Source organism: Xyrauchen texanus, chromosome 48 (assembly GCF_025860055.1).
Source record: "Xyrauchen texanus isolate HMW12.3.18 chromosome 48, RBS_HiC_50CHRs, whole genome shotgun sequence".
Taxonomy (NCBI): Eukaryota; Metazoa; Chordata; class Actinopteri; order Cypriniformes; family Catostomidae; genus Xyrauchen; species Xyrauchen texanus.
Window position 1 is genome coordinate 12,798,299 of NC_068323.1, and position 25,707 is coordinate 12,824,005.

Consider the following 25,707-nt stretch of genomic DNA (forward strand, 5'->3'; position numbering starts at 1 on the left):
CAGACTCATTCCAAAGGACATTTATATGCTTTTATCAACTTCCCATTTGGGCTAGTTCTTCTTCCATATATGCTTTCAAGAGTTTATATTGTAGCTTTAAGGGAAAGGGGTTAGTTGTGTTCATTTGTTTGTGTGTTGCTGAGCTTGTATGGTATGTTCAGGAAGGAAAGAAGAGTTGAGATCATGACGATACTGTATTCATCCCCTACCCTGCATCTCTCTCTCTCTTTCCTTCTGTTTAAATGTCCTCTCATTATCACTAACAGCAGGATATCCTGTGCTCTCTGCTGTGCATCAGTAATGCAGTAATTGTGTATTGTGTTGTTTCTCTACAGATGACTGTGTGTATGCTGCAATTAATTCTGACATCCTTAAAAACGTTTTCCCTAACACTTGTTATAGGGAAATTTTCTGTGGTATTGCTTGTATCCACTGTCTGACTATGTTCATGATGGAGTTCTTCCATACTGCATAATATACCGCATACTACACTCACAAGCACTTTATTGGAAACACTATGGTCCTAATAATGTGCCCAACGTGGTTCTCAGTTACAGAAATACTCAGACTAGGCTGTCTGCCATTAACAATCATGCCACAGTCAAAGTCACTGATATCACATTTTTTACCCCATTCTGATGGTTGATGTGAAAATTAACTGAAGCTCCTGGCCCATATCTGCATGATTTTATGCATTGCACTGCTGCCACACGATTGGCTGATTAGATAATTGCATTAACAAGAAGGTGTACAGGTCTTCCTAATAAAGTGCTAGAGTATGAAATATACTGGAAAAATAATAGTAGGTAATATGCTGTTCCAAACACGCTTTACTCTGACATTGGGCAAAAACCCTGAAACAGGCAACATTTAGGACCCAGCGAGACAGGAATGGGAAACCAGAAAGGGAGAGGCACTCTGTGGGAAACAAGCACCTGAGTGAGGTGATGTAACCAGTACATTCATCAGCTTACAAGTGAGTCAGCAAAGGCAGTGGGGCACGGATTAATTTTTCTTAAGGATCATTATTTATTTTGATTTGGGCCACGCCCAATTTCAAGCACCCATGATCTATTTCTCTTTTTCCACACCTTTGCTTTTACTCATGTGTCTTTTTCTTTATGAAAAGCAAGAATGGGTTTAAACCTGACTTTACTTGTGTGGAGCAGTTCACAAGGAGAAATCTGCGGTCTTTACCCCTTCACAGCGTCTTCAGAAAGGATACTTTGTGCTTAATCTCAACTATTAACTTCTTCTCGAATGCAAATCACATCATGCTGTTTTATCCAACTTATTTTGAAATTTTGTAACTAGATTTTATACTTAAATGAGTTCTGTATTGCCGTTAGTACTCGGAGCATCTGCGTTGACCGTGCCTCATTGGCTCCGGCTCCCGGTATCCGTGTAAATGTGTGTGTATGTGTACTTAGTCACACTTTCCTTTTTATCTTCTGCAAACAACAGTGAAAGGTAGGCACAACAGCAGATGAATGAGGAAATGTTGGGATAAAGTGTGCGAAATACACATGTGAGGGGTATGAACTGCTGTTTGATCTGCCATTCAACCTCAAAACTTGCACAGTTCTGTTATTTTTATATGCACATTCACCCTTGGTGTATTTTTACACTGTTTTAAGTTGATTTCTTGAAGATCCTGCCATTGTCAGTGTACTGGGATGTCATGTGGATGTTTTTTTCCCTGAGATAACGTTGCTATGAGACTGTAGGGAGGGACGAGACTGTGTGGCCAGGACAGGAAGCCTTGTGCCATATGTCCATATCAGAACTGGACACAACACACCACACACATAATGTGCCTCCCAAAGGCTGTGCACAAATGACTTCTACCACCCCCTGAATGGAACATTTTCATCCAATTACGTTCAAGAGAGGAGGAAATACAAGGCAGTGGTTAGTCTTTAAATTGGTGTAAATTTAAAGAGGATAAAGTCACCAGTTAATGAGCTTATAGGGTTGATGGAATTCACCGGCACCTGCTTACTCTGATGGCAAAAGCACCAGCTGTATTCAATTCCCCGCACTGGTTTAAGAGTATGATTCCAAATTTCACATCCTCTTGATATTGAAAGAGGATATAATCGAAAGGAGACTGCAACAGAGACATGTTTTGAGAGTGAAAATTGCCTCTGAATGGGAATCATAAGACTCCAAAGCATTCTGCAACATATCATCTTGAGTCCTTGGCTGCGGCTTCTAGATATTTGCATTTGGATACTTATTAAACCAGGAACAGTCACGCTTTAATTCTTTTCAACATATTTTGGTATTTTCTGAGAGGAAAAGAAGGACAGTGAAGGCTAGGGTATCATTTTTCTGTGTGCTGTTACATCTTTTGCACAGTCGAGCACTCTTGCCTTTCCAAGTTTACTCTTCCGAACGCAAGCCCATACTGACGTGTTTGACGCATGCATGCATGTTTTAGTAGTCAACGGCAGGCACATGTCAAGGCAATATGCATAGACTGCAGACTGTTGCTGTTTCTGGAAAACTACACGCATACGTTGCTGATGACAAAATGTATGTCACGTACACTGTGTGCAAGACATTGTGGTATGCAGAAAACTAAAGAAATCTTTGGCCTTTAGATGAGAAAAGAGACACAAAAAAAAAAAAGTCAGAACTGCCAGGGGAGTTAGAAGACCCCTTCCTGTCACCCATGTGAGCGCACAGTGTAAAGGGCAATGGTGCGTCAGAAGTGTAGAGTCGTGGTTTGTCTGAAGAACCCAAACTTCCCCTGCCTTTCTTTCACTCTTTCGGTTTCCAGTGGTAACTACCCACATAGTCCTACGAGGCCATGGGTATTGATATGAACCCTTTATATGCTGGATAAGCAGCGTGCTATTCTGGAATTTACAGTAAGCGGACAAATGGACCTTTGAGTGTAAGTTCTCTGGAGGATTTAAGCGAGATACACAATCCTTGAACTTGACAAAAACACTGCCTAACTGAGAAAGCAGTAGATGACAAAATCAGGTGTGTTTGTGTGTGAGTTCCTCCATGGTTTTCCCCCTCCCCTCCCTTTATTTCCCGCCTCAAGGGGCCGGCTTTTATCCGTAGGAGACTATCAGCTGCCCAGTCTCAACAGATTTGTCAGCACTCTTTCTACTCCTCCTCCTTCCTTCTATAGTTTCTTGAAGCTCACCTGTTTCATTCAGTACTCCTGGGCTCATACTGTACGTGCTTTTAGAAACATTGCCATGATGATGCAGGAAGTGTCTATAACGGTAGCTTACAATGCACATGTTATCAATCAGATCTACGAAGAGGACTTCTTTGCCAGTCTGGTGGCCGACTCCAAACCCAAACCAGCGGTAGGTCTCATTCAAACAACTTTTTTTTTTACCTTTTACATCCTTTAATCATGTTGTAGAAAACAGCAATTGCCTGTTTTACTTGCCAGTATCAGGATCTGTTTTTGTAAGACTGTGAAAACGTACTTTTGATACTGTCTCACACTGTCCTGTATGGACAGGATATGGTCCTGTAATGAAATAACGAGGCTCCACAATTTACTCCATAATCTCCTTTTTTTCGGCTCCAACTTGGCATTCCTTGGAATACTGTGTATGTGTGTTTGTAATCAGATTCAGTTCTGGAGCAAGCCATTGGTCCATGCTTTTTTGCATGTTGTGAATCCTTTTTTCCACCAACGTGGATGTTTTGAATACCCAGATGAGCCTAGTGCCCTGAATATTCAAACATTTGTTTATGTCAAAGCACTGGTTTACTGTAGTTCTTACTTACTTTACTTACTTACTTACTTACTTACTTAGAGGCACCAAAACACTTTCCCGGACTTTCAGTTTCATCATACCACGGTGGTGGAATGACCTTCCCAACTCAATCCGGGAAGCTAACTCACTCTCTATCTTCAAAAAACGGCTAAAAACACATCTTTTCCAAAAGCACTTAACCGGTCACTAAAAAAAAATACAAAAAAATAAAAAAATATTTACATTTCTTGTTGCACTTAAATCTGTTTTGTATACTATTCTGATGATAGTGAAACTTTGTAATATGGCAGTTTTTGTACCACTGTCTCCCTAAGATGATTCGCTGATGTTCCTCCTCTTTTGTAAGTCGCTTTGGATAAAAGCGTCTGCCAAATGAATAAATGTAAATGTAAATTTACTTTTCAACAAAAAAAACATGGTTAAAAACATACTGTGGCATTTTTAGGTTAATGTACGTTTGAGTGTGAGATGGTAAGAAATTGCACGTTTTAGTGTTGAACTTCAATGGAAAGTCAAGTTCATGTACTCCTATTTGAAGTACCTGTGTTGGTGTTTTGTTTATATACAAAGTCTTTACTTGCTGAGTTAGAATGAACCTTCAGCTTCATCATTCGTACCACACATGTTTAACAAAGTTTCATGAAACCTCTCTCATGAACTTTCCATATACATATTGAGTGTTAAACCCTAGTTTAACATTTGTACTGAGAGCTTGAGTTCCATGTGAAGTTTGCCAATTTCAATGTGTCATTTTGTGGTTGGTGGCCACACGACATATCCGGACTGAGTGTTCTGTTACCTCTCTTCGTCTAATGATGTCTGGTCTCTTATCTACACCACTGAATGTCAGATTAATGGGCTGCTGCTTGTTCCTCTGCATTAATGATGGGATACATGTGTTCCCTTTCTCCCATTCTCATCTTCTTATTCTCCTTGCTTGCATCACTGTTACTATTGCTATTGCTCATGCTTAGGGTTGAGGATTTAAACAAACCCCTAAACCTAAATATTAAACTTTGGTGCATAACTGTTCCTGCACCGCTTGTACTCCAGACATGATTGACACCTCAAATCATGCGGCATGTTGAGGAGAGGTGTGCTATTACTATGTGATTCACTATTTGTATTAAGCATTTAAACCTATGATTTTCTCCTGGCAGACAATAAAAGGCACCCAAGCCATATCAGTGGATAAGAGAAATATAAAGACTTGTAGATGGGATTTTTTTTACTTGGATTAATAAGCAACCATCTAACAACACCCTAGCAACCACCCAGAACACCCTGGCAACCTCAAAACAAGGTACTGAAAATATTACAGAAACATTATAAACCTCATTAATAACAATAGCAACACCCTGGTAATGACCAATGCTGTAGAATTGTGGCGACAATCCCATTTATCCCGACATTTTGAATCAGTTGTTTCGTTCTCATCCCTGTTCACTATGTTCTGAGGAGTATCATGTTCACATTCCTCAAACAGCACAGTGAACACTTTGTGCTGTAACAGAGGCAAAAGTGGAAGGCTGACACCTTCCCTTTTTAACATATCGAGAAGTCAACTTAGCCAAGCTTCAAAGCAAACTTTTGACTTGTCATCATTACTACTGTACAAAAAGTACAGCTTCAGTGGTAAAACAAGTGGTGCTACTTGACCAAAACAGGTTCCTTGCTCCAGAGACCCTCATCCCCAGGGGCCGGTTGCACCAGCTATACATCAGTTACACCTTAGCCTAGTTGTGCCGTAAATGTGTACAAAGTCTCAATTTACACTCTACTAAATCTTTGAGCGTTGCAACATTAAACTTGGGTAGAACGTAACCCTATGTATAAACAAAATATTTACAGAAGCCTCCGACCAGGAATAACTGTTGGAATAAATAACCAGACTGATATTTTATGACATCAATGAGCTCATGTTTTGCGTGACAGGCTTCAATCCTTTTGACATGCAGTGTGATGTTTACGTTTACACTCATTTACATTTACGAGAGAGAAAAAACTTTTAAGCTCTTCAGCATGAAACTCTTCTAACGTTGCAGTCTGCGCATCTTATCTCATGGCTCGTTGAGCATGACACCTCGGAGAACTCCGCATGTGGAGGCTCATGCTACTCTCCATGATCCAAGCACTTTTTAGCCCTATTGAGAGTAAGAACCACTAATCACGATCACAAGGAGGTTACCCCATGTGACTCTACCCTCCCTTGCAACCGGGCCAATTTGGTTACTTATGAGACCTGGCTGGATTCGAACTCGCGACTCCAGGGGTGGTAGTCAGCATCAATACTCGCTGAGCTACCTAGGCCCCCACATATATATAGGATATTAAAGTTTATAAATGTCTATTTATTTAATAAAGAGTATTTATTTATAACCCCCTTATTTATATTAGATTCAGTTCCTTTCTATTGTTATTTACACAGGACATATATACTATTTATCAAATCAAACTTCATTATGTATCGTATTTTAATGTGTGTTATTTATTTAGAACCACCCCCTGATATTTCAAGTAACTTTTCAGTAAATATAATGCATTTGCCTTGTTTTTTTTTTTTATATTAAATCAAAGAAAAGTTAATATTTTTACTATTACAATTTTCACAAAATGTATTTAGAAAATTGTAGTTTATTTAATTTACAGTGCATCCGGAAAGTATTCACAGCGCTTCACTTTTTCGACATTTTGTTATGTTACAGCCTTATTCCAAAATGTATTAAATTCATTATTTTCCTCAAAATTCTACAAACAATACCCCACAATGACAACATGAAAGATGTTTGTTTGAAATCTTTGCAAATTTATAAAAATAAAAAAAAATTATAATAATTCACATGTACATAAGTATTCACAGCCTTTGCGCAATAATTTGTTGAAGCACCTTTGGCACCAATTACAGCCTCAAGTCTTTTTGTGTATGATGCTACAAGCTTGGCACACCTATTTTTGGGCAGTTTCTCCAATTCTTCTTTGCAGGACCACTCAAGCTCCATCAGGTTGGATGGGGAGCGTCGGTGCACAACCATTTTTAGATTTCTCCAGAGATGTTCAATCGGGTTCAAGTCTGGGCTCTGGCTGGGCCACTCAAGAGCATTCACAGAGTTGTCCCGTAGCCACTCCTTTGTTATCTTGGCTGTGTGCTTAGGGTTGTTGTCCTTTTGGAAAATGAACCTTTGCCCCAGTCTGAGGTCCAGAGCGCTCTGGAGCAGGTTTTCATCAAGGATGTCTCTGTACATTGCTGCATTCATCGTTCCCTCGATCCTGACTAGTCTCCCAGTTCCTGCCGCTGAAAAACATCCCCACAGCATGATGCTGCCACCACCATGCTTCACTGTAGGGATGGTATTGGCCAGGTGATGAGCGGTGCCTGGTTTCCTCCAGACATGACGCTTGCCATTCAGGCCAATCTTTGTTTCATCAGACCAGAGAATTTTGTTTCTCATGGTCTGAGAGTCCTTCAGGTACCTTTTGGCAAACTCTAGGTGGGCTGTCATGTGCCTTTTACTAACGAGTGGCTTCCGTCTGGCCACTCTACTATACAGGCCTGATTGGTGGAGTGCTGCAGAGATGGTTGTTCTTCTGGAAGGTTCTCCTCTCTCCACAGAGAAATGCTGGAGCTCTGTCAGAGTGACCATCGGGTTCTTGTTCACCTCCCTGACTAAGGCCCTTTTCCCCCGATCGCTCAGTTTGGCCCTGCGGCCAGCTCTAGGAATAGTCCTGCTTGTTCCAAACTTCTTCCATTTACAGATGATGGAGGCAGATGATGGAAGTGTTTAAAATGACACATTTTATTATGAAAATTATAAATTAACTGCATCAGCATTTATATCACAATCTCAGGAACCCTCTGCAGTTTCATCATGAACCTTTAGGTGTTTATGAACCCTCAGTTGACAAGACCTGTGTTACTCAATGAATATATGTAAGCTTAAATCACTGATCATCTTGGCTTCCATATTTACATTTAAATTTATGTATTTGTGGACACCTTTATCCCAAGTGATTTACAGTGCATTCAGGGTATACATTTTTACAGTTTGTGCTTTACCTGGGAAACATAACCATGACTTTGGCATTGCTAGCACCACACTCTGTTCAGCTTCAGGAACACCATAGCTTTAATAGCGGCAAGGTTTAGGTCACAAAAGTCATCTCTGCTTTCTACTCTCTTCCTCAGGTGCCAACAAAGAAGCTCAAGAAGTTTGAGAAGGAGTGTCAGTCTCTGAGAGAGAGCCAGTTACAACAGGAAGACCCCATAGACCGATATCAGGTAAGCAGAAACCTGACTTAGCACCGCCGCCTCATCCTCACATTCTACGTTCATCTTCATCCTATCACTCTGTCCCAGCTCAGAACTGTGTAGCAGGCTGCACTGAAACCCACAAACTCTGTACATCATACTCTCAATGGAGAAAGAGTGAGAGGGAAAGCGAAATGTTTTCGAGACATTTGTTGAACAAATTGTAGATGGCTGTTTTTTTACGAAGTGTTGAAACGCTTGCGAAGCATTAGTTAAACAATTATTTAACATTGTAGATGCTGATGCACAAATCTGTTGTGAAACCATTGCAAAATATTCGGTGAACGATTGTTTACCACATCGTAGATGCTTGTTTTTTTATCAGATTCTTTTCCAGTTTTATTTCTTGTTTTTATAATTGTAAGCTAACAATAGCGAATTTAGTCTTTTGTTTACATGTTCTTATGCGCTTAAATGTTGGATTGTACTTATTTTGTAAAAAATTAAATAAAATAAAAAGCAGTAGAAACAAGTGTTTGAGATTAGAGATTAGTGTTTGTTTATTGCATATATTTTGTTTTATTTAAATGTAACATTTAATGAATTTTTATGTATTTTGTGGAATGATGTTATTTTTTATGTTTGTATTTGTTTTATATTCATGGAAAAAATAAAAGTTTTAGATTTTTTACTCCTTTTTTTAAACTCTTTCTATTTTGGTGAAAAATGTTTTTTGAAAGTATTTCCAAAAGCAACTAAAAATGTTGGAAAGCCAAGCTATGATAAAATGAAGCTCCATTACTCCTTGCAAGCTCATTTCCTTGCCAGTACTTCCTGTTTATCCTCTTCTTCCCTCACCTATTAACCAATGAGATTCCCTTTCTCACCTTATGAGACTTTGTTACTCGCCCCGTTTAACCAATGAGCTGTTGCGGGGGGTGGTGGACAGGCAGTGAAAGTAAGCGGTGTTGTATTTGACCATTGGTGCTGGAAGAGGAAGGCCTCTGCGGTTTTTGTTCTAGTGGTGTGGTATTGAAACTCTGGTGCAGGTAAGGCTCCAGCCCACCAGCATCTCATTGGCTACTAACAATCTTCTGCCTGCTTCTCTGTCATTGTTTTCGTCCTTGTTTCTCTGTTGTATTTGAATTTGTATTGTTTCAGGCTTTTCCATGTTACATCAACCAGCAACTGCTATGCACAACTACTGAGTCCAAACTAACAAGCAATGTTTATATGAGAGTGTGTTTGCAAATGGAAGTCAGATGACTGCTTTTCCTCTTCCTGATAAGGAATTGTGTGTATCATGTGAGAACACTTTGAGGGGAGACTCCATGTTACAAAGCAGGCTTTCTAATAAGATAATGCAGAAGTCACTGCACTGTCATTTAGTTTTAATCATCAGGACATGACATGCACCATATCCTGGGGTTATTAATAAAATTATTATTTAATTACTATTTTTAAACACGATTACAATCATATTTTATCTAATTACACAATGATGATTCATTGACATAATAGACATTACAGTTTTATCTTCTGTTAATGCCGGATCTTCTGTAAAGCTGCTTTGAAACTATGTGTGTTGTGAAAGGCGCTATACAAATAAAATTGACTTGACATGCAGAAATGTATCCTAGATCAGCATTAATCTCTAAGCACCTTTAAAGATGAGCTCTCTTACTCTTAGATCGAACTCTTCTGGAAAATTAAGAAAATGGTTAAGTTGTCTCTAATGTTATTTGTAGGGCTAGGCAGATTTTTCTTTGCATTTTCTGTGGTGATTTAGGGGGAGTGTCTACAGAGCCTGATTGGTTTTCTGAAATCGTTTTGTATTCCCTCACTATAAGTTTTGTGTCCCCTCGCAATAAGTGTAGCATTCCCTCACATTGTTTTGCATTCCCTTACTTTAAGGTTTGTGTTTCCGCATAATACGTTTTGTGTTTCCTTGCAATTGTTTGCGTTCCTTCACAACAAGTTTTGCATTCCCTCGCAACAAGTTCCCTCGCAACAAGTTTTGCGTTCCCTTGCAATTGTTTGCGTTCCTTCACAACAAGTTTTGCATTCCCTCGCAACAAGTTCCCTCACAACAAGTTTTGCGTTCCCTTGCAATTGTTTGTGTTCCTTCGCAACAAGTTTTGCGTTCCCTTGCAATTGTTTGTGTTCCTTCACAACAAGTTTTGTGTTCCCTCGCAACAAGTTTTGCGTTCCCTCGCAACAAGTTTTGCGTTCCCTCGCAACAAGTTCCCTCTCAACAAGTTCTGAGTTCCCTCTCAACAAGTTCTAAGTTCCCTCTCAACAAGTTCTAAGTTCCCTCTCAACAAGTTCTAAGTTCCCTCTCAGCAAGTTCTGAGTTCCCTCTCAACAAGTTCCCTCTCAACAAGTTCTGAGTTCCCTCTCAACAAGTTCCCTCTCAACAAGTTCTGAGTTCCCTCGCAACAAGTTTTGCGTTCCCTCGCAACAAGTTCCCTCTCAACAAGTTCTGAGTTCCCTCTCAACAAGTTCCCTCTCAACAAGTTCTGAGTTCCCTCTCAACAAGTTTTGCGTTCCCTCTCAACAAGTTTTGCATTCCCTCTCAACAAGTTCTGAGTTCCCTCTCAAGTTCCCTCACAACAAGTTTTGCGTTCCCTCTCAACAAGTTCCCTCTCAACAAGTTCTGAGTTCCCTCTCAAGAAGTTCCCTCGCAACAAGTTCCCTCCCAACAAGTTTTGCGTTCCCTCTCAACAAGTTCCCTCTCAACAAATTCTGAGTTCCCTCTCAAGAAGTTCCCTCGCAACGAGTTCCCTCGCAACAAGTTTTGCGTACCCTGAACGCAGTTCCCTCACGAACAAGTTTTATGTTCCCTCAGAATCGAGTTCCCTCACAACAAGTTTTATGTTCCCTACGAACGAGTTCCCTCACGAACAAGTTTTATGCTCCTCAGAATCGAGTTTTGCTTTGCTCCTAATACATTTTGCATTCCATCACAATAGGTTTTGCGTTTCCTCGCAATAAGTTTTGCATTACCTCGTTATAGCTTTATCCATCCCTTATGAAAATTATCCATGGTTTTATTTATTCAACTATATTATTTGTAGTATAGCCATACTAACAACAAAAAAATTACAACAGTCATGTTTACTGCAGTTTTACTACAGTGAAACCATTTTTGTAGTTTTCGTAAGGGCATGCTTTATTTTGTGGAAACCATGGGTTTAATAACTATAGTACATGGTACCACAAATTAAACATGGAGTCATTATAGTAAAACTGTAGTAACAATAATTATATATATTTTTTTATTACTATAGTTTTGGTTTTCCTGTATTCTTATTACTATGGTTTTACAACAAATATCATGGTTATAATATGGTTTACTGTAGTAACAATTGTGTGGTTGTGCTTTTACTAGAATTTAGTTGAACTACAGTATGGTTAGTAGTAAAACCATAACAACAACAAAATTTTGCATGGTTTTACTTAATAGTTGTTGTGAGGGATGGATGAAGACTTTGCGATGGAACACAAAACTATTGCAGAAATCAAATTCTCTCACTGTCCTCTGTAAATATCTGTTGAATTCAAACATGGTAAAATGTGTTAAACAGAGGTGAAAGTAATACAATCTTGTTGGTAGCTAAAAGAATAATCGGATAAGCCAAATTAAGTAATAAACTATCACGCAAGGGTCAGTGGATGAATTGTATTTTGTGAATATCGGGCGTCCCAATTCTGCATAATTCTTTAGTTGCATGGTGTGTAGCCTACTACATTTTTTGTTGCTTTTCTACAGTGTGACCAAGTACTACAAGTTTGATGTTACTGTACATTAGACATCAAATATGTTATAATCGGCTGTGTTTGTTGCATTGCACAGTAATTTTGCTTTCAGTGTGAATAGAAAAATAGTTTGGACACTTTAAGTGATGGCAAAACATTTTAAACAAAACAAAATATGTCATGGGCAAATTTTTTAATCCTCATTTGTATTGTGCCATCATTTTATGTGACATTGTGTTGTATTTATGTATTGCAGAATGGTGAGGCTTGCACAATCATGTACTTTCCTAGACATTTCTATATTTACATGCAAGCGCTTAAGAGATTTTAGTCTGTAGCTTGTCAAAGCCATTTGGGCAAGCTTTGCAGCCGTTCTGTCAGCATTTTGTCAGTCTTTGTTAATCTGTATGACTCCCATGCTTCCACAAATCCATAAAATAACAAATGATTACAAATGTGTCCCTGCAGAGAGAAAACCGGCGGTTGCAAGAGGCCAGCATGCGTCTGGAACAGGAGAACGATGATCTTGCTCATGAACTAGTAACCAGCAAGATAGCACTGAGGAATGACCTGGACCAGGTATTTACCTTCCTTACATTCACATGATGTATTTGAAACACTTTACATGTAGCTTCTGTTTTGATATTGTGTGATAACAAATGTTGTGTTCGTAGGCGGAGGACAAAGCTGACGTTTTGAACAAAGAATTGCTCAACACCAAACAGCGTCTCGTAGAGACAGAGGAGGAGAAGAGAAGACAAGAGGAAGAGACAGCCCAGGTAAAATTCTATTACGTACTAAAAATCATTAGTGTTAATTCAAAATAAATACAAATATAAGTAGTAAAATTAAGCACTTTTGATTTTTTTGACTTCATGTCATTTTAAAACAACTTTAAAAATGTCTAGAGACACCTGCATTTTAATCTATATGTTGTGCTACATGTTGCTTTTTAGCGCATGAACGCATACTGTGTAAATGGCCCCTAACTTGCGCTACGGACATGAACAATAGCTCAAATCGTACGGCTTGTTGAAGAGAGATAATTGCATACTTTATAAGCAATCAGGCTTATGATTTCTGCTTGGCAGACAATAAAACTTGCGAAACATTATCTCTTTCATTGAAGCAGCGCCCTGAGCCATATTTTAGGACCAGGGACTGTAGTACAAAAATAAGTTCATGGAAGTTTCAACCCCTTCAATATGTACTTGCCTATAAAAGTTTACCATTATTCTACCATTGTTTAACAGTGGCATTTGTAATGACAAGGCCATTAGGTAAGATCATGGGTGGCTTCAAATTACTGTGGTTAGGGTAATGTTCATAGTCTATTCTAAAAATAAACTTTAGTGTTAAGAGCTAATAGCCTAAACTCATTTAGAAACCTTTAACTACAACTTTCACAGTTGAAGCCTATTAACAATAAAGTGTAATAGATTCACCCTAATAGATTTAATATGAAGCTATACAAGTTACCAATTAGTGTTTCTGCATTAAAAAATATATATTTAAGTAAGGATGATGATGCGTATTATAAAAACTGATGATGCTTGTCTCCTCTTAACCTCGTCAGTGCTGTTTATGATGTATGTGCTGTCTAGCAGTTAGAGAGGATTGACTTCCTCCACATAGCGCTTTATACTAGAATGTTCTCTGTAGAATTCAAATGGGTCACATAAGTTTTGTGTTTTCCACTGGCCGCCGCAAAATCGAGCAAAGCGCGACTGAATCGCACAAGTTTTGCTCTGCACCCTTAAAGAGCTCTGGCGATCTTATCTCTGGAGCACGCTGATGTGCACTGCAGCGGTTCACGCGAAAGCAAGCTTTATTAGCCCTGCACAGATGCGAGTGTAACTTATGAGAAGCATGAATATCATTACATGCCCTTCGGCAGCATCTGAATATCATCCGACATTCAAAGAATTTCCAATGCTGGAAAAACCCTGAAAAATCGTCACCCGCCAAAGTGGCTAGTAAGAGTGACAGAGTTACCCACCATGGCCGATTTTTACCCGCAGTTGGCGGGTGTTAATTTCAAACCCTGATAGCAACCATGACGATTTCAGAATCCTTGAACTTGTTGGATCTTGAGACTTAGGCCACGTATACACTAATATGTTTTTGTATGAAAACGCATTAATTTAGCTACGTTTACACCTGTCGTCCACACTAGAATGGCATTGTCCTCTACTGAAAATGGTAATGTTTTGAATACGCTCTCCATTACCGCATACTTTGGAAAAAAGTGACGTTAGCAAACAGAAAACTGAGTTTTCAAATGAAAACGGATTAGTATGGAATGTGGCCTTTGGGGTCTTTCATACCGAACACTTTAATGCGCTTATAAGCTGGAATAGAACAAATACTGCTGATCTGAACACAGGTGTCTCGAGACCATTTAATAGTGGACATTATTTTGAACCTAACACAGCGTCTAAAAATGCATTCCTGTGCGAGAAGCTGATAAAACAGTGGAACATGGCACGACAGTCAAAAATGTCCATCTTGGACATGTTTGAAATGAAAAATATGGATGAAAAACACATTTGTGTGAACAGCCCCTTGTCATAGGAAGTTTCTGTGATATGGCCCCTAGAATTTCTTAGAGACTTAGCAACACACTGGCACTCTTAAAATGTAAAAATCTACTTACCTTCTGTTATTATTTCAGACTATTTAGCTATTGTATCCAAATTTCCAAAGGATTTTATGTCAGAAACAGACAAATTCTAAATCAGACACTGTTGATGTTCTGACTGTTTGCTTTTCAGTTAAAGGAAGTTTTCAGAAGAGAGTTGGAGAAAGCCGAGTTAGAGATAAAGAAGACCACAGCCATCATAGCAGAATATAAACAGGTATATCTGAGTATCTCATACAGATATCTCACATTTATTGTGCTGGAAAACCCAAAATCCACTAAATTCACCCCACATGTTCACCTCATGTCTCTCTTCAGAATTTGTGATTTCACATGAAGCCATAATCTTGACTGTGGACAGTGTTATGAGCCTGGCTAGACTAAGATAATGTCTGATAACGGGTCTTCCGCTTGTATTAGATATGTTCACAGTTAAGTACCAGGCTGGAAAAGCAGCAGGCATCTACAAAAGAGGAACTGGATATAGTCAAGGTATAGTCAATATAGTCAACACTAATGCATTGACTAATATGAGTATATGTTGATATCAATGCAAAATGTTCTCCCAGGCTAAAGTGATGGCATGTGAGCACTGTAGGGATGTGTTCAGTAAAGATGGACCCCTGCAGATCCCAGCTGTGACTCAAGACAACCGGGACTCCGACCTGGATGAAGAGAAGGACTCGCTCAAGGCACAGCTGAGAGAGCTTGAACTGGAGCTGGCCCAAACCAAACTCCAGCTGGTGGAGGCCAAGTGTAAGATCCAGGTCAGGCTTCACAGCACCAAACCTTATAAGACATGATAGCAGTTAAGGTTTCAAATTGCACTGAAGGGACAGTGAGACAGAATTGTTCATTTTTAGATTTAAACTACTGGCCTAAAATCAGAAACATTTAGCCTTAATGCTTATGATGCCGACCATGTTTTTGTGATGTGACATTAGTGCCGGCTAAATCTGAGATCAATGAAACCATAATAGACTGACATGCTACAAAGTGGTAGCTCATACAGTTAATGCCACAGAAGTTTTTGTGGAAGGTTTTGAAGCCAACTCTAAAGAAATTAGAAAACGGTTAGTGTTCAGAACTATTTATAATTTTATGAAATAATTTTTATTGAACTAACAGACCTAGATAATGTTATTGTAGCTTGGCTTAATTCAGCATGTACAGTACAGTGCATCCCGAAAGTATTCACAGTGCTTTACTTTTTCCACATTTTGTTATGTTAAAACCCTCTGAAAGACTAGAGCGCTCGTTTGTGCTAGGGATGTAATGGCAAGTGGAAAAAGAATACAAAGTGTTTTCGAAATGTTCCCTGGGAATCGAATATATGACTTTGGTATTGCTATCGAAATGCTCTACCCTTTAAACTACACGAACTGTATCTTACAGTGTTCTTAACCAACAAAAGTCCTATATTTACATTTTATGTTTACAGCAATGTTACAGTTACTTACATTTTATTGTTCATGTTGTGTTCCAGGAGTTGGAGCATCAGAAGGGAGTTTTGATGACTGAGGTCCAAGCTGCCAAAAACTCTTGGTTTAGTAAAACACTGGGCTCCCTCAAGAATTCAGCCAGTAACCCATCACCCTCCTCACCCAAAGAGGGCCAGTAGGACTCACCCAGGGCTTAACTAATGAAGTAGCGTGGCATAGACTTTGCGCTAGGCTAATCTGAGCAGAAAACAACCTCTGATGAACACTACTAGCAACACGACACGGCAATGCAGTATTCCCTCAAGATATTCCCCATGAAGTTACTTGTGCATGGATCGGTGAGCATCGTAAACAAACAACTCCATCTAAGCTGCAAGACCATTAGTTAGACTCAATAAAACTAGCTTCAGTAGCTATTTACTTATAATGCTTCTAATTATTACTGGTTATTTGGATTCTGGCTCACCATCATTGATTGTGTTTGTTAGTTGCTTAGGCAGTTTGGCCGCCTAGTGGATAAAGAAAGTACTACAGTTATTATTAAAGATACTGTGTTTTGGCACACAAGTACATAAGAAATGGCCTTTAGGCCACAAGTTCAAGGGGAAAAGGCTATGTTTGTTTTCTTTTGGTTGTTTTCTAAGAGGGATACTGCATTATGCTACAAATATGAATAGCTAAGCTTTTATTGTTGTTTTTCTATATAGAAATAATACATGTAATTGTTTTGTCATATAAATGTGTATAACTAAACGTTGTTTTTTTATTTTAATCTTGTACAGTTCTGAAAGAGAAGTGCACCACTATTTTTTAAAATGTTTGAATATGAATGTTTATATATATGTCAGATACTTAAAAGCACAGAATCAAAAATTGGCCATGAATCCATCCTTCTTTACTTTCCCATTCCCATGGGCTGTTTTATGGATCTGTCCAGCTGTGCAACTCATAGTAACCAGGGTTAGTATGGAATTTTGCTGCTGATAGCTTGATGTTGCAGTGGCCATTAAACATTGACCTGCCAGGTCTTAACTTTATAAACCGACATTTAATAGGTTAATGACAGATGCCATGCCGAAATCACGATAATATCAAGACATAAAAGGATAGTTCAGCCAAAAATTTCATAGTGGCTTCAAAGCCATATTCAGTCAAAGTGTAAGACAATTTCATTTCTTCTCTTGATATTTGTCAAAATGTCCATATTAATGTCTCTCACTGGTTCTCCTATAAGTGTAGTATATTTCACTAAGTGTAGTGAAATCATTTAAAATCTGCATGGCTTTTATGCATAACAAGTCATCCATATTGTGAACATACCTTATTTACTGATGATGTTTGAGGCTGAGATTTGAAGATGCCAAACTAATTATATAAATAAAGGAAATGTCAGTTTAATATTAACTAATTATTCATTTTTACAAGCATGCATGTGGTTCATTGGGGCTAACTTTAGTAATGAAGGTACATATATCCATCTATTGTATTGCTGGTTTTATTTCAATTCTTTTGATTTTTGAAACCGCTCCACAGAAATGGATGCATTAAATTGATGGAAAAGACGACAAACATTAGCTGAGACTGCAAAACTTGGACATTTTTAGTGGGCGTGTTTACATCCATGTTCTATCACCAATTATGCTTAATTAACCAACAACGTGCGTGGTCAAGTAAATGCATTAAACGGCATACCTCTATCCGTGTACGGTCATTAGCGGCTTAAGAATAACCCAATCAACGCAGGTAGATTTTTGCCCATCACCCCACTTTTGTGTCACATGTAAACATCTTTACCATCATTCTTACCATTTATCCAATGTACGCAAGTGTTGTACACAGCATATTGCGGTGCATGTAAACTGGCTCACTAATCAAAAGCATCACCAAACTGTATCTGTATGCTAATAACTTTTAAATGATTTAGCTAAATGTTATGCCCCTGTTATGTTTATATAATTTGGGTCATAAAGAGTCAACGATAAATATTGCCATTTTTTATGATATTGACAACTTTTGGAGGAGTGCATATGATGATCTTCAGACTTGTACTATATCTTGGCAATGGTTTTGCTTATTGAAATTAAACTTGTTGAATGACCTTAAGACAATTCCCTGAGGGTCTCTTTGAAGTTTCGTTATGTTTATTAATGTGCATGCAGATATGTAGCACTCAGGACACTATAATAATGGTGCAGTGCAGTAAAGTGCAATAACATTCAATAGCAATCATTGCATTGTACATAATTATTAACATTATGACTGATGATTTTTGTTGCAGTTCTGATACAAAAACTTTTCTCCTAAATGGACTTTCTCATTAGCTCTTAAATCATGCTTATTTTTGCATGGATATTGTACAAACTATGATATAGCCAAAATAAAACAATAATATTCTGATTTAAGATAACATTATGGAGATCTAGAAGAAAACTGGGGATATAGTTGAGTAAGTTTTAACCTATGACCCATAAACCATAAAAACAAAAAGAACTTTATAAGGGGTTTCCTTCCATGGAACTGACATCATCCAAATAGTCATCAGCAAAGTTGAGCATCTGCTGTAGAGCAGTGAGAAGCAGAACATCACAGTTGAGGTTCAGCTCCAACTCCTGGCTGTAATTCTTCACTGGTAACACACAAGAGACAGGAACACCCAACCGAGAACTCACCTCCTGCACCTGCAGAGGCAACACAAATATATCAGTCCATCTGTGGCACTTTGAGAACTAGTGTCCATGTAATCATGTCTCACCTTTGTCTTGATGTAGGAACTGACATAAATGTTTTGTAGGTCTTTCTCCACAAGGGAACATGCCTCATCTACTTTTGTCATCAAGACAAACTGGGGAACACCTAGAAATTGTTTACATATTCTGTCACAATGAACATTTGGAAAGAATCATCATTTATGCAACAATGTTTAAGATATGTAGAGAAATGCAACTTATTATCTGTACAGCCGTAGCCAAAAGTATTAGCAGTGACATAAATATTGTGTTTCGCAAAGTTTTCTGCTTCAGATGTTGTGGTGTTGATTCACATCGTTTCTAGATTATTGTGCAGAGTGATCAGATGCATTTTAAAATAATTGCAAAAAGCTTAATTGGCATCACAAAAACCCAAATTTCTCAGTTTTTTGGCCCTGGCACAAAATGACCAGCTAATATCATTTCGCTAATCATATCAGCAGCACCTGGGAAAGTGTGAACGAGTACTAGTCATGTGAAGTCACTCAATCATTCTGATTGGATTATAAGAGCCGACTGATTGCTATAAAATGAGGGAAGTGCTTCCAATCATTGTGTTCTTGTTAGCAATGGTTACCTCTAAAGAAAGACGTGCAGCCATCATCGCTTTGCATCAAAATTGCCTCACATGCAAGGAAATTTCTGCAAAGAATATTGCACCTGAAAGAACCATTTACCCGGATCATCAAGAACTTCAAGGAGAGAGGTTCAACTGCAGTGAAGAAGGCTTCGGGACGTCCCAGAGTGTCCAGCAAGCACCAGGACTATCTCCTCGTGTCACCACCAGTGCAGAGCTTGCTCAATATTGGCAGCAGGTTGGTGTGACTGCATCTGCACGCAGAGTGAGGCGAAGACTTTTGGACAATGGCCTGGTGTCAAGAAGGGCAGCAATGAAGCCACTTCTCTCCAAGAAAAACATCAAGGACAGACTGAAATTCTGCAGGAAATACAAGAATTGGACAGCAGAAGACTGGTGCAAAGTTATTTTCCCTGATGAAGCCCCCTTCCAACTGTTTGGGACATCTAGAAAATCGATAGTCCGGAGAAGAAAAGGTGAACGCTACCATGAGTCCTGTGTCGTGCCAACAGTGAAGCATCCTGAGACCCCATGTGTGGGATTGCTTTTCATCCAAGGGAGTGGGCTCTCTCACAATTCTGCCCAAAAACACTGCCATGAATAAAGAATGGTATCAAAACGTCCTGCAAGAGCAACTTCTCCCAACGACCCAGGAGCAATTTGAGCAGGAGATATTTTCCAGCATGATGGAGCACCATGTCACAAGGCAAGTGATAATGAAGTGGCTCAGAGATCAATACTTTGAGCTTTTGGATCCATGGCCAGGCAACTCCCCGGATCTTAAACCTGTGGTCAGTCCTCAAAAGGCGAGTGGACAAGCAGAAGCCCACAAATTGTGATCAACTCCGAGCACTAATAAGGCAAGTATGGATCATGACCAGTCAGGATTTGGCCCAGAAGCTGAAATCCAGCATGCCAGAGCGAATTGTAGAGGTTATGAAGAACAAGGTACATAAAGAACACTGTAAATATTGACTCTTTGCATATATTGAATGTTTTTGCCAATAAAAGCCTTTAAACATATGAAACGCTTATCATTGTTTTCCAGTATACCATAGAAACATGTTAAAAATTATCTACAAATACTGAAGCAGCCAAATTTGCAAAACACAAAATGTATGTCACTTCCAATACTTTTGGCCACGGCTGTAGTATATACTATATTTTAGTCACTAGATCAGGGCCAAATTACCGACCGGGCCAATGGTGCCAGTGCCCAGGGTTCCCTTGACTGCCCGGGGGTGCCCTGGGCTTTAAGGCTGCGTGATCTAGTTTGGTGATCCCCGCTTGAAAACCCACTCAACAACTTTTGACCATGAACAACAAACACCCCCCTTTTGGGTTGGGGGAGGTCTCTGAAGATAATTGGCCCCAGGGCCTTTGCGAGTCATAATCTGTCCCTGCACTAGATTACTATTTATCTCTGATATAATATAAATATTATATTGATAAAATATTGTTGTTTCACTTACCCATTGAGTTCACTTTTCTGCGTATTGCAGCAAGTTTTTCCTCCAGCTTGCTGGACATGAGGGAGATTTTGGTCCCGTCTATCACGTACACCACACAGTGGATCTGTTTTTGTAGAGATGCAGATATGGAGGCTTTTTGCGTAGATTGAAATGGTGTCACAGGGTTGAACTAAATAAAGTGGATTTAGAGTGAAACATACCATTAACCTTATCTTCACTTCATGAAATTGACTTCAAAGATAACTGTACCATCTCTATGCTCAACTTACTTTATAACGGTCTTGTATGTGACCTTGAAGAATGCTGCTAATGTCTTCAATATCCAGTCCTGCTCCTGTTTGCTCCTCTAATCCCATGGTGTCACATAACACAAATGACAATGGCTTTCCCTCACGACCATCTTTCACTTTATATGTGCGAAACTATTGACAAAAATTCAGAAACAGCTGTTGACATTGTAGACAATGAACAAAGTCAAAATGATAAACATTTTTTTTAAATCAATGGAGACTAATGCTGTTGGTTCTTTACCTGTGTGGTCAGACTTGTGCTTGAAGATCCTGACATGGCTTTGCCAGTCATGCGACCCATGAAGATGGAGTTAATGGAGTTGAAGAAACTGGACTTTCCAGCACCTACAGGACCAATCATGAGGATCCGAACCTGCCTCACAGAGGTCATCAGGGGTTTATGATTCTTGATCAATTCCATAAGCTTTCCTCGTTGTCTACAAAAGATATCATACCTTTATTATTGCATATTACTGAATGAAATCAGCACTTGAAAAAATAACAAAACTGAGTGGAAACATACTGAGCTGTCCACAGAATATTCCTCCATGGCTTCTCCTCAGCTCTGACCTGAGGGACTGTCAGAAAACTTACTGTTAGTATATTATGGCCAATATGCACTAACAATGTTTATCTAAAAAGACAAATATCATATAATGTAATTTTATATAATTTACTGTACATGCATGCAAAAATAACTGATGACTGACTTACTCTGCTCCACTTTGTACACTTCACATTCACTCAGCTCAGTGTCGTTCCCATGTAATGATGTTGAAACGTACCCAAATGCATTACCCTTGTGTACGTTAACCATGTATCTATTGTCACTTTGATCATGCACATAAGGTTGGTCGTCATTACAAAAGTACAATTGTTCACCAAAGTTGGGCTCTCCAGAGGTATCAAGACGTGCATTATATCCAGGGTTAACTTTGAAGGTGACAGGGGCTCCACCGTGAATGCTGAACAGGAATGCATTCTCATCAGTAATATAACCACCAGTTTGAGCATAATCTACACTAGTGTATCCCCCAAAGATGTAGTTTGAATAGTTGTAGGCTACAAGCAAGGTGGGACCCTGACGGTCACAATTCTGGTGGAAGGCAGAAGCATTATATCCATGGACAGTAGCTTTGTAGAGAAGAGTAAGTTTCACTTTCCCCAGCAGGGCACAGAGCTGCTTTATTTGCTCCTTGGTTAAATTAGAAGTGAGAGAAGCCATGCTGAGCTCTCCAAGCCTTTAGAAAAAGGAAAATAAAAATTGATAAATACAACAAAATGCTAAAATAAATTCGAGCTCATTTCATCTATATTTGTACATGTATACCGTTATTGTATGTGCATTTTGAACATGTGTACTGTACACAGTTTTGGCAGACTGCAGTTATTAGTACAGATCCGTCATGTTTAACCAGAATCGAAACTGAAACCAGTGCAAGACCATTTAAAGCACGGGCTTCTGCTTCATCACGATTATTCAAAACAACAGATACATTTGTTAAAAGATTAAAAAGCTACTTTTTGAGAAGCAACTCCACATTTGAAACTGAGAACACAGAATAACTGTGTGTATGCATGTTCAGAATCAGAATCAGCTTTATTGCTAGGTATGTGTACACATACGAGGAATTTGACTCATACGTCGCTCACGATGTGCTTACTCATACAAAAATACAATAACACAATATTAAATTAAAATTAAATTAAATATATAATCAACATAAAATATTTATATCGACAGTGGATCATACCTTTCGAAGTACAATTTCTCTATGTAGAAAACACTAAAACGTGTAGTCTTCTAACAGGAATATAACAGTCTGACTGATACCACAGACTTATCTCTAGAATACCAGAGATGTTTCTCTAGGAGTGGCCAAAAACCGAAAGGCTGCTTACTGCAGAGCAAATGGGTGGAGCTTACGTCTAGCTCCTCCTCCCTACACGTCCAGCGAGGCGGAGCTACATGTAAGTACGTAATCGAGCGCACGGTACCGCTACCGCTTGGAAAGTTGGCGGACAGTCACAAATAATTCACAAGTAATGGCAGAATGTAAAAACTGAAACTGATTAAAGATAAACTGAACTACTGTCCTAAAATCAAAAACATTTAGCCTTAATGCTTATGATGCCGACCATGTTTTTGTGATGTGACATTAGTGCCGGCTAAATCTGAGATCAATGAAACCATAATAGACTGACATGCTACAAAGTGGTAGCTCATACAGTTAATGCCACAGAAGTTTTTGTGGAAGGTTTTGAAGCCAACTCTAAAGAAATTAGAAAACGGTTAGTGTTCAGAACTATTTATAATTTTATGAAATAATTTTTATTGAACTAACAGACCTAGATAATGTTATTGTAGCTTGGCTTAATTCAGCATGTACAGTACAGTGCATCCCGAAAGTATTCACAGTGCTTCACTTTTTCCACATTTTGTTATGTTAAAACCCTCTGAAAGACTAGAGCTTCATTTGTGCTAGGGATGTAATGGCAAGTGGAAAAAGAATACAAAGTGTTTTCGAAATGTTCCTGGGAATCGAATATATGACTTTGGTATTGCTATCGAAATGCTCTACCCTTTAAACTACACGAACTGTATCTTACAGTGTTCTTAACCAACAAAAGTCCTATATTTACATTTTATGTTTACAGCAATGTTACAGTTACTTACATTTTATTGTTCATGTTGTGTTCCAGGAGTTGGAGCATCAGAAGGGAGTTTTGATGACTGAGGTCCAAGCTGCCAAAAACTCTTGGTTTAGTAAAACACTGGGCTCCCTCAAGAATTCAGCCAGTAACCCATCACCCTCCTCACCCAAAGAGGGCCAGTAGGACTCACCCAGGGCTTAACCAATGAAGTAGCGTGGCATAGACTTTGCGCTAGGCTAATCTGAGCAGAAAACAACCTCTGATGAACACTACTAGCAACACGACACGACAATGCAGTATTCCCTCAAGATATTCCCCATGAAGTTACTTGTGCATGGATCGGTGAGCATCGTAAACAAACAACTCCATCTAAGCTGCAAGACCATTAGTTAGACTCAATAAAACTAGCTTCAGTAGCTATTTACTTATAATGCTTCTAATTATTACTGGTTATTTGGATTCTGGATCACCATCATTGATTGTGTTTGTTAGTTGCTTAGGCAGTTTGGCCGCCTAGTGGATAAAGAAAGTACTACAGTTATTATTAAAGATACTGTGTTTTGGCACACAAGTACATAAGAAATGGCCTTTAGGCCACAAGTTCAAGGGGAAAAGGCTATGTTTGTTTTCTTTTGGTTGTTTTCTAAGAGGGGATACTGCATTATGCTACAAATATGAATAGCTAAGCTTTTATTGTTGTTTTTCTATATAGAAATAATACATGTAATTGTTTTGTCATATAAATGTGTATAACTAAACGTTGTTTTTTTATTTTAATCTTGTACAGTTCTGAAAGAGAAGTGCACCACTATTTTTTAAAATGTTTGAATATGAATGTTTATATATAGGCCTATGTCAGATACTTAAAAGCACAGAATCAAAAATTGGCCATGAATCCATCCTTCTTTACTTTCCCATTCCCATGGGCTGTTTTATGGATCTGTCCAGCTGTGCAACTCATAGTAACCAGGGTTAGTATGGAATTTTGCTGCTGATAGCTTGATGTTGCAGTGGCCATTAAACATTGACCTGCCAGGTCTTAACTTTATAAACCGACATTTAATAGGTTAATGACAGATGCCATGCCGAAATCACGATAATATCAAGACATAAAAGGATAGTTCGCCAAAAATTTCATAGTGGCTTCAAAGCCATATTCAGTCAAAGTGTAAGACAATTTCATTTCTTCTCTTGATATTTGTCAAAATGTCCATATTAATGTCTCTCACTGGTTCTCCTATAAGTGTAGTATATTTCACTAAGTGTAGTGAAATCATTTAAAATCTGCATGGCTTTTATGCATAACAAGTCATCCATATTGTGAACATACCTTATTTACGATGATGTTTGAGGCTGAGATTTGAAGATGCCAAACTAATTATATAAATAAAGGAAATGTCAGTTTAATATTAACTAATTATTCATTTTTACAAGCATGCATGTGGTTCATTGGGGCTAACTTTAGTAATGAAGGTACATATATCCATCTATTGTATTGCTGGTTTTATTTCAATTCTTTTGATTTTTGAAACCGCTCCACAGAAATGGATGCATTAAATTGATGGAAAAGACGACAAACATTAGCTGAGACTGCAAAACTTGGACATTTTTAGTGGGCGTGTTTACATCCATGTTCTATCACCAATTATGCTTAATTAACCAACAACGTGCGTGGTCAAGTAAATGCATTAAACGGCATACCTCTATCCGTGTACGGTCATTAGCGGCTTAAGAATAACCCAATCAACGCAGGTAGATTTTTGCCCATCACCCCACTTTTGTGTCACATGTAAACATCTTTACCATCATTCTTACCATTTATCCAATGTACGCAAGTGTTGTACACAGCATATTGCGGTGCATGTAAACTGGCTCACTAATCAAAAGCATCACCAAACTGTATCTGTATGCTAATAACTTTTAAATGATTTAGCTAAATGTTATGCCCCTGTTATGTTTATATAATTTGGGTCATAAAGAGTCAACGATAAATATTGCCATTTTTTATGATATTGACAACTTTTGGAGGAGTGCATATGATGATCTTCAGACTTGTACTATATCTTGGCAATGGTTTTGCTTATTGAAATTAAACTTGTTGAATGACCTTAAGACAATTCCCT

General features: G+C 38.6%; 2 protein-coding genes across 7 annotated transcripts in view; one reads left to right on the forward strand and one right to left on the reverse strand.

Moving 5' to 3' along the window:
• LOC127639490 (rab GTPase-activating protein 1-like) overlaps window positions 1–25,704 on the forward strand; it is a 123,384-nt gene extending 97,680 nt beyond the window's left edge. For 4 of the 6 annotated variants that reach the window (XM_052121542.1, XM_052121541.1, XM_052121545.1 and 1 more), the window contains 7 exons: window positions 7,939–8,031; window positions 12,229–12,339; window positions 12,435–12,539; window positions 14,535–14,618; window positions 14,822–14,893; window positions 14,971–15,168; window positions 15,888–16,950. In XM_052121542.1, the coding sequence (XP_051977502.1) occupies window positions 7,939–8,031; window positions 12,229–12,339; window positions 12,435–12,539; window positions 14,535–14,618; window positions 14,822–14,893; window positions 14,971–15,168; window positions 15,888–16,022 (798 nt within the window). In that variant the 3' untranslated portion in view covers window positions 16,023–16,950. Of the gene's footprint in view, window positions 1–3,095; window positions 3,333–7,938; window positions 8,032–12,228; window positions 12,340–12,434; window positions 12,540–14,534; window positions 14,619–14,821; window positions 14,894–14,970; window positions 15,169–15,887; window positions 16,951–23,632 lie in introns of those variants that run through there. The other 2 variants (XM_052121546.1, XM_052121543.1) reach the window with 2 other exon arrangements.
• LOC127639492 (interferon-induced protein 44-like) lies at window positions 17,960–22,814 on the reverse strand. Its single transcript, XM_052121548.1, has 8 exons — window positions 22,684–22,814; window positions 21,644–22,170; window positions 21,453–21,507; window positions 21,171–21,366; window positions 20,909–21,061; window positions 20,640–20,808; window positions 18,596–18,696; window positions 17,960–18,521 (listed from the first exon to the last, which is right to left on the reverse strand). The coding sequence occupies exons 2-8, from the start codon at window positions 22,152–22,154 to the stop codon at window positions 18,336–18,338; spliced, it is 1,371 nt and encodes a 456-aa protein (XP_051977508.1). The 5' UTR covers window positions 22,155–22,170; window positions 22,684–22,814; the 3' UTR covers window positions 17,960–18,335.
• Window positions 25,705–25,707: the final 3 nt, after the last annotated feature.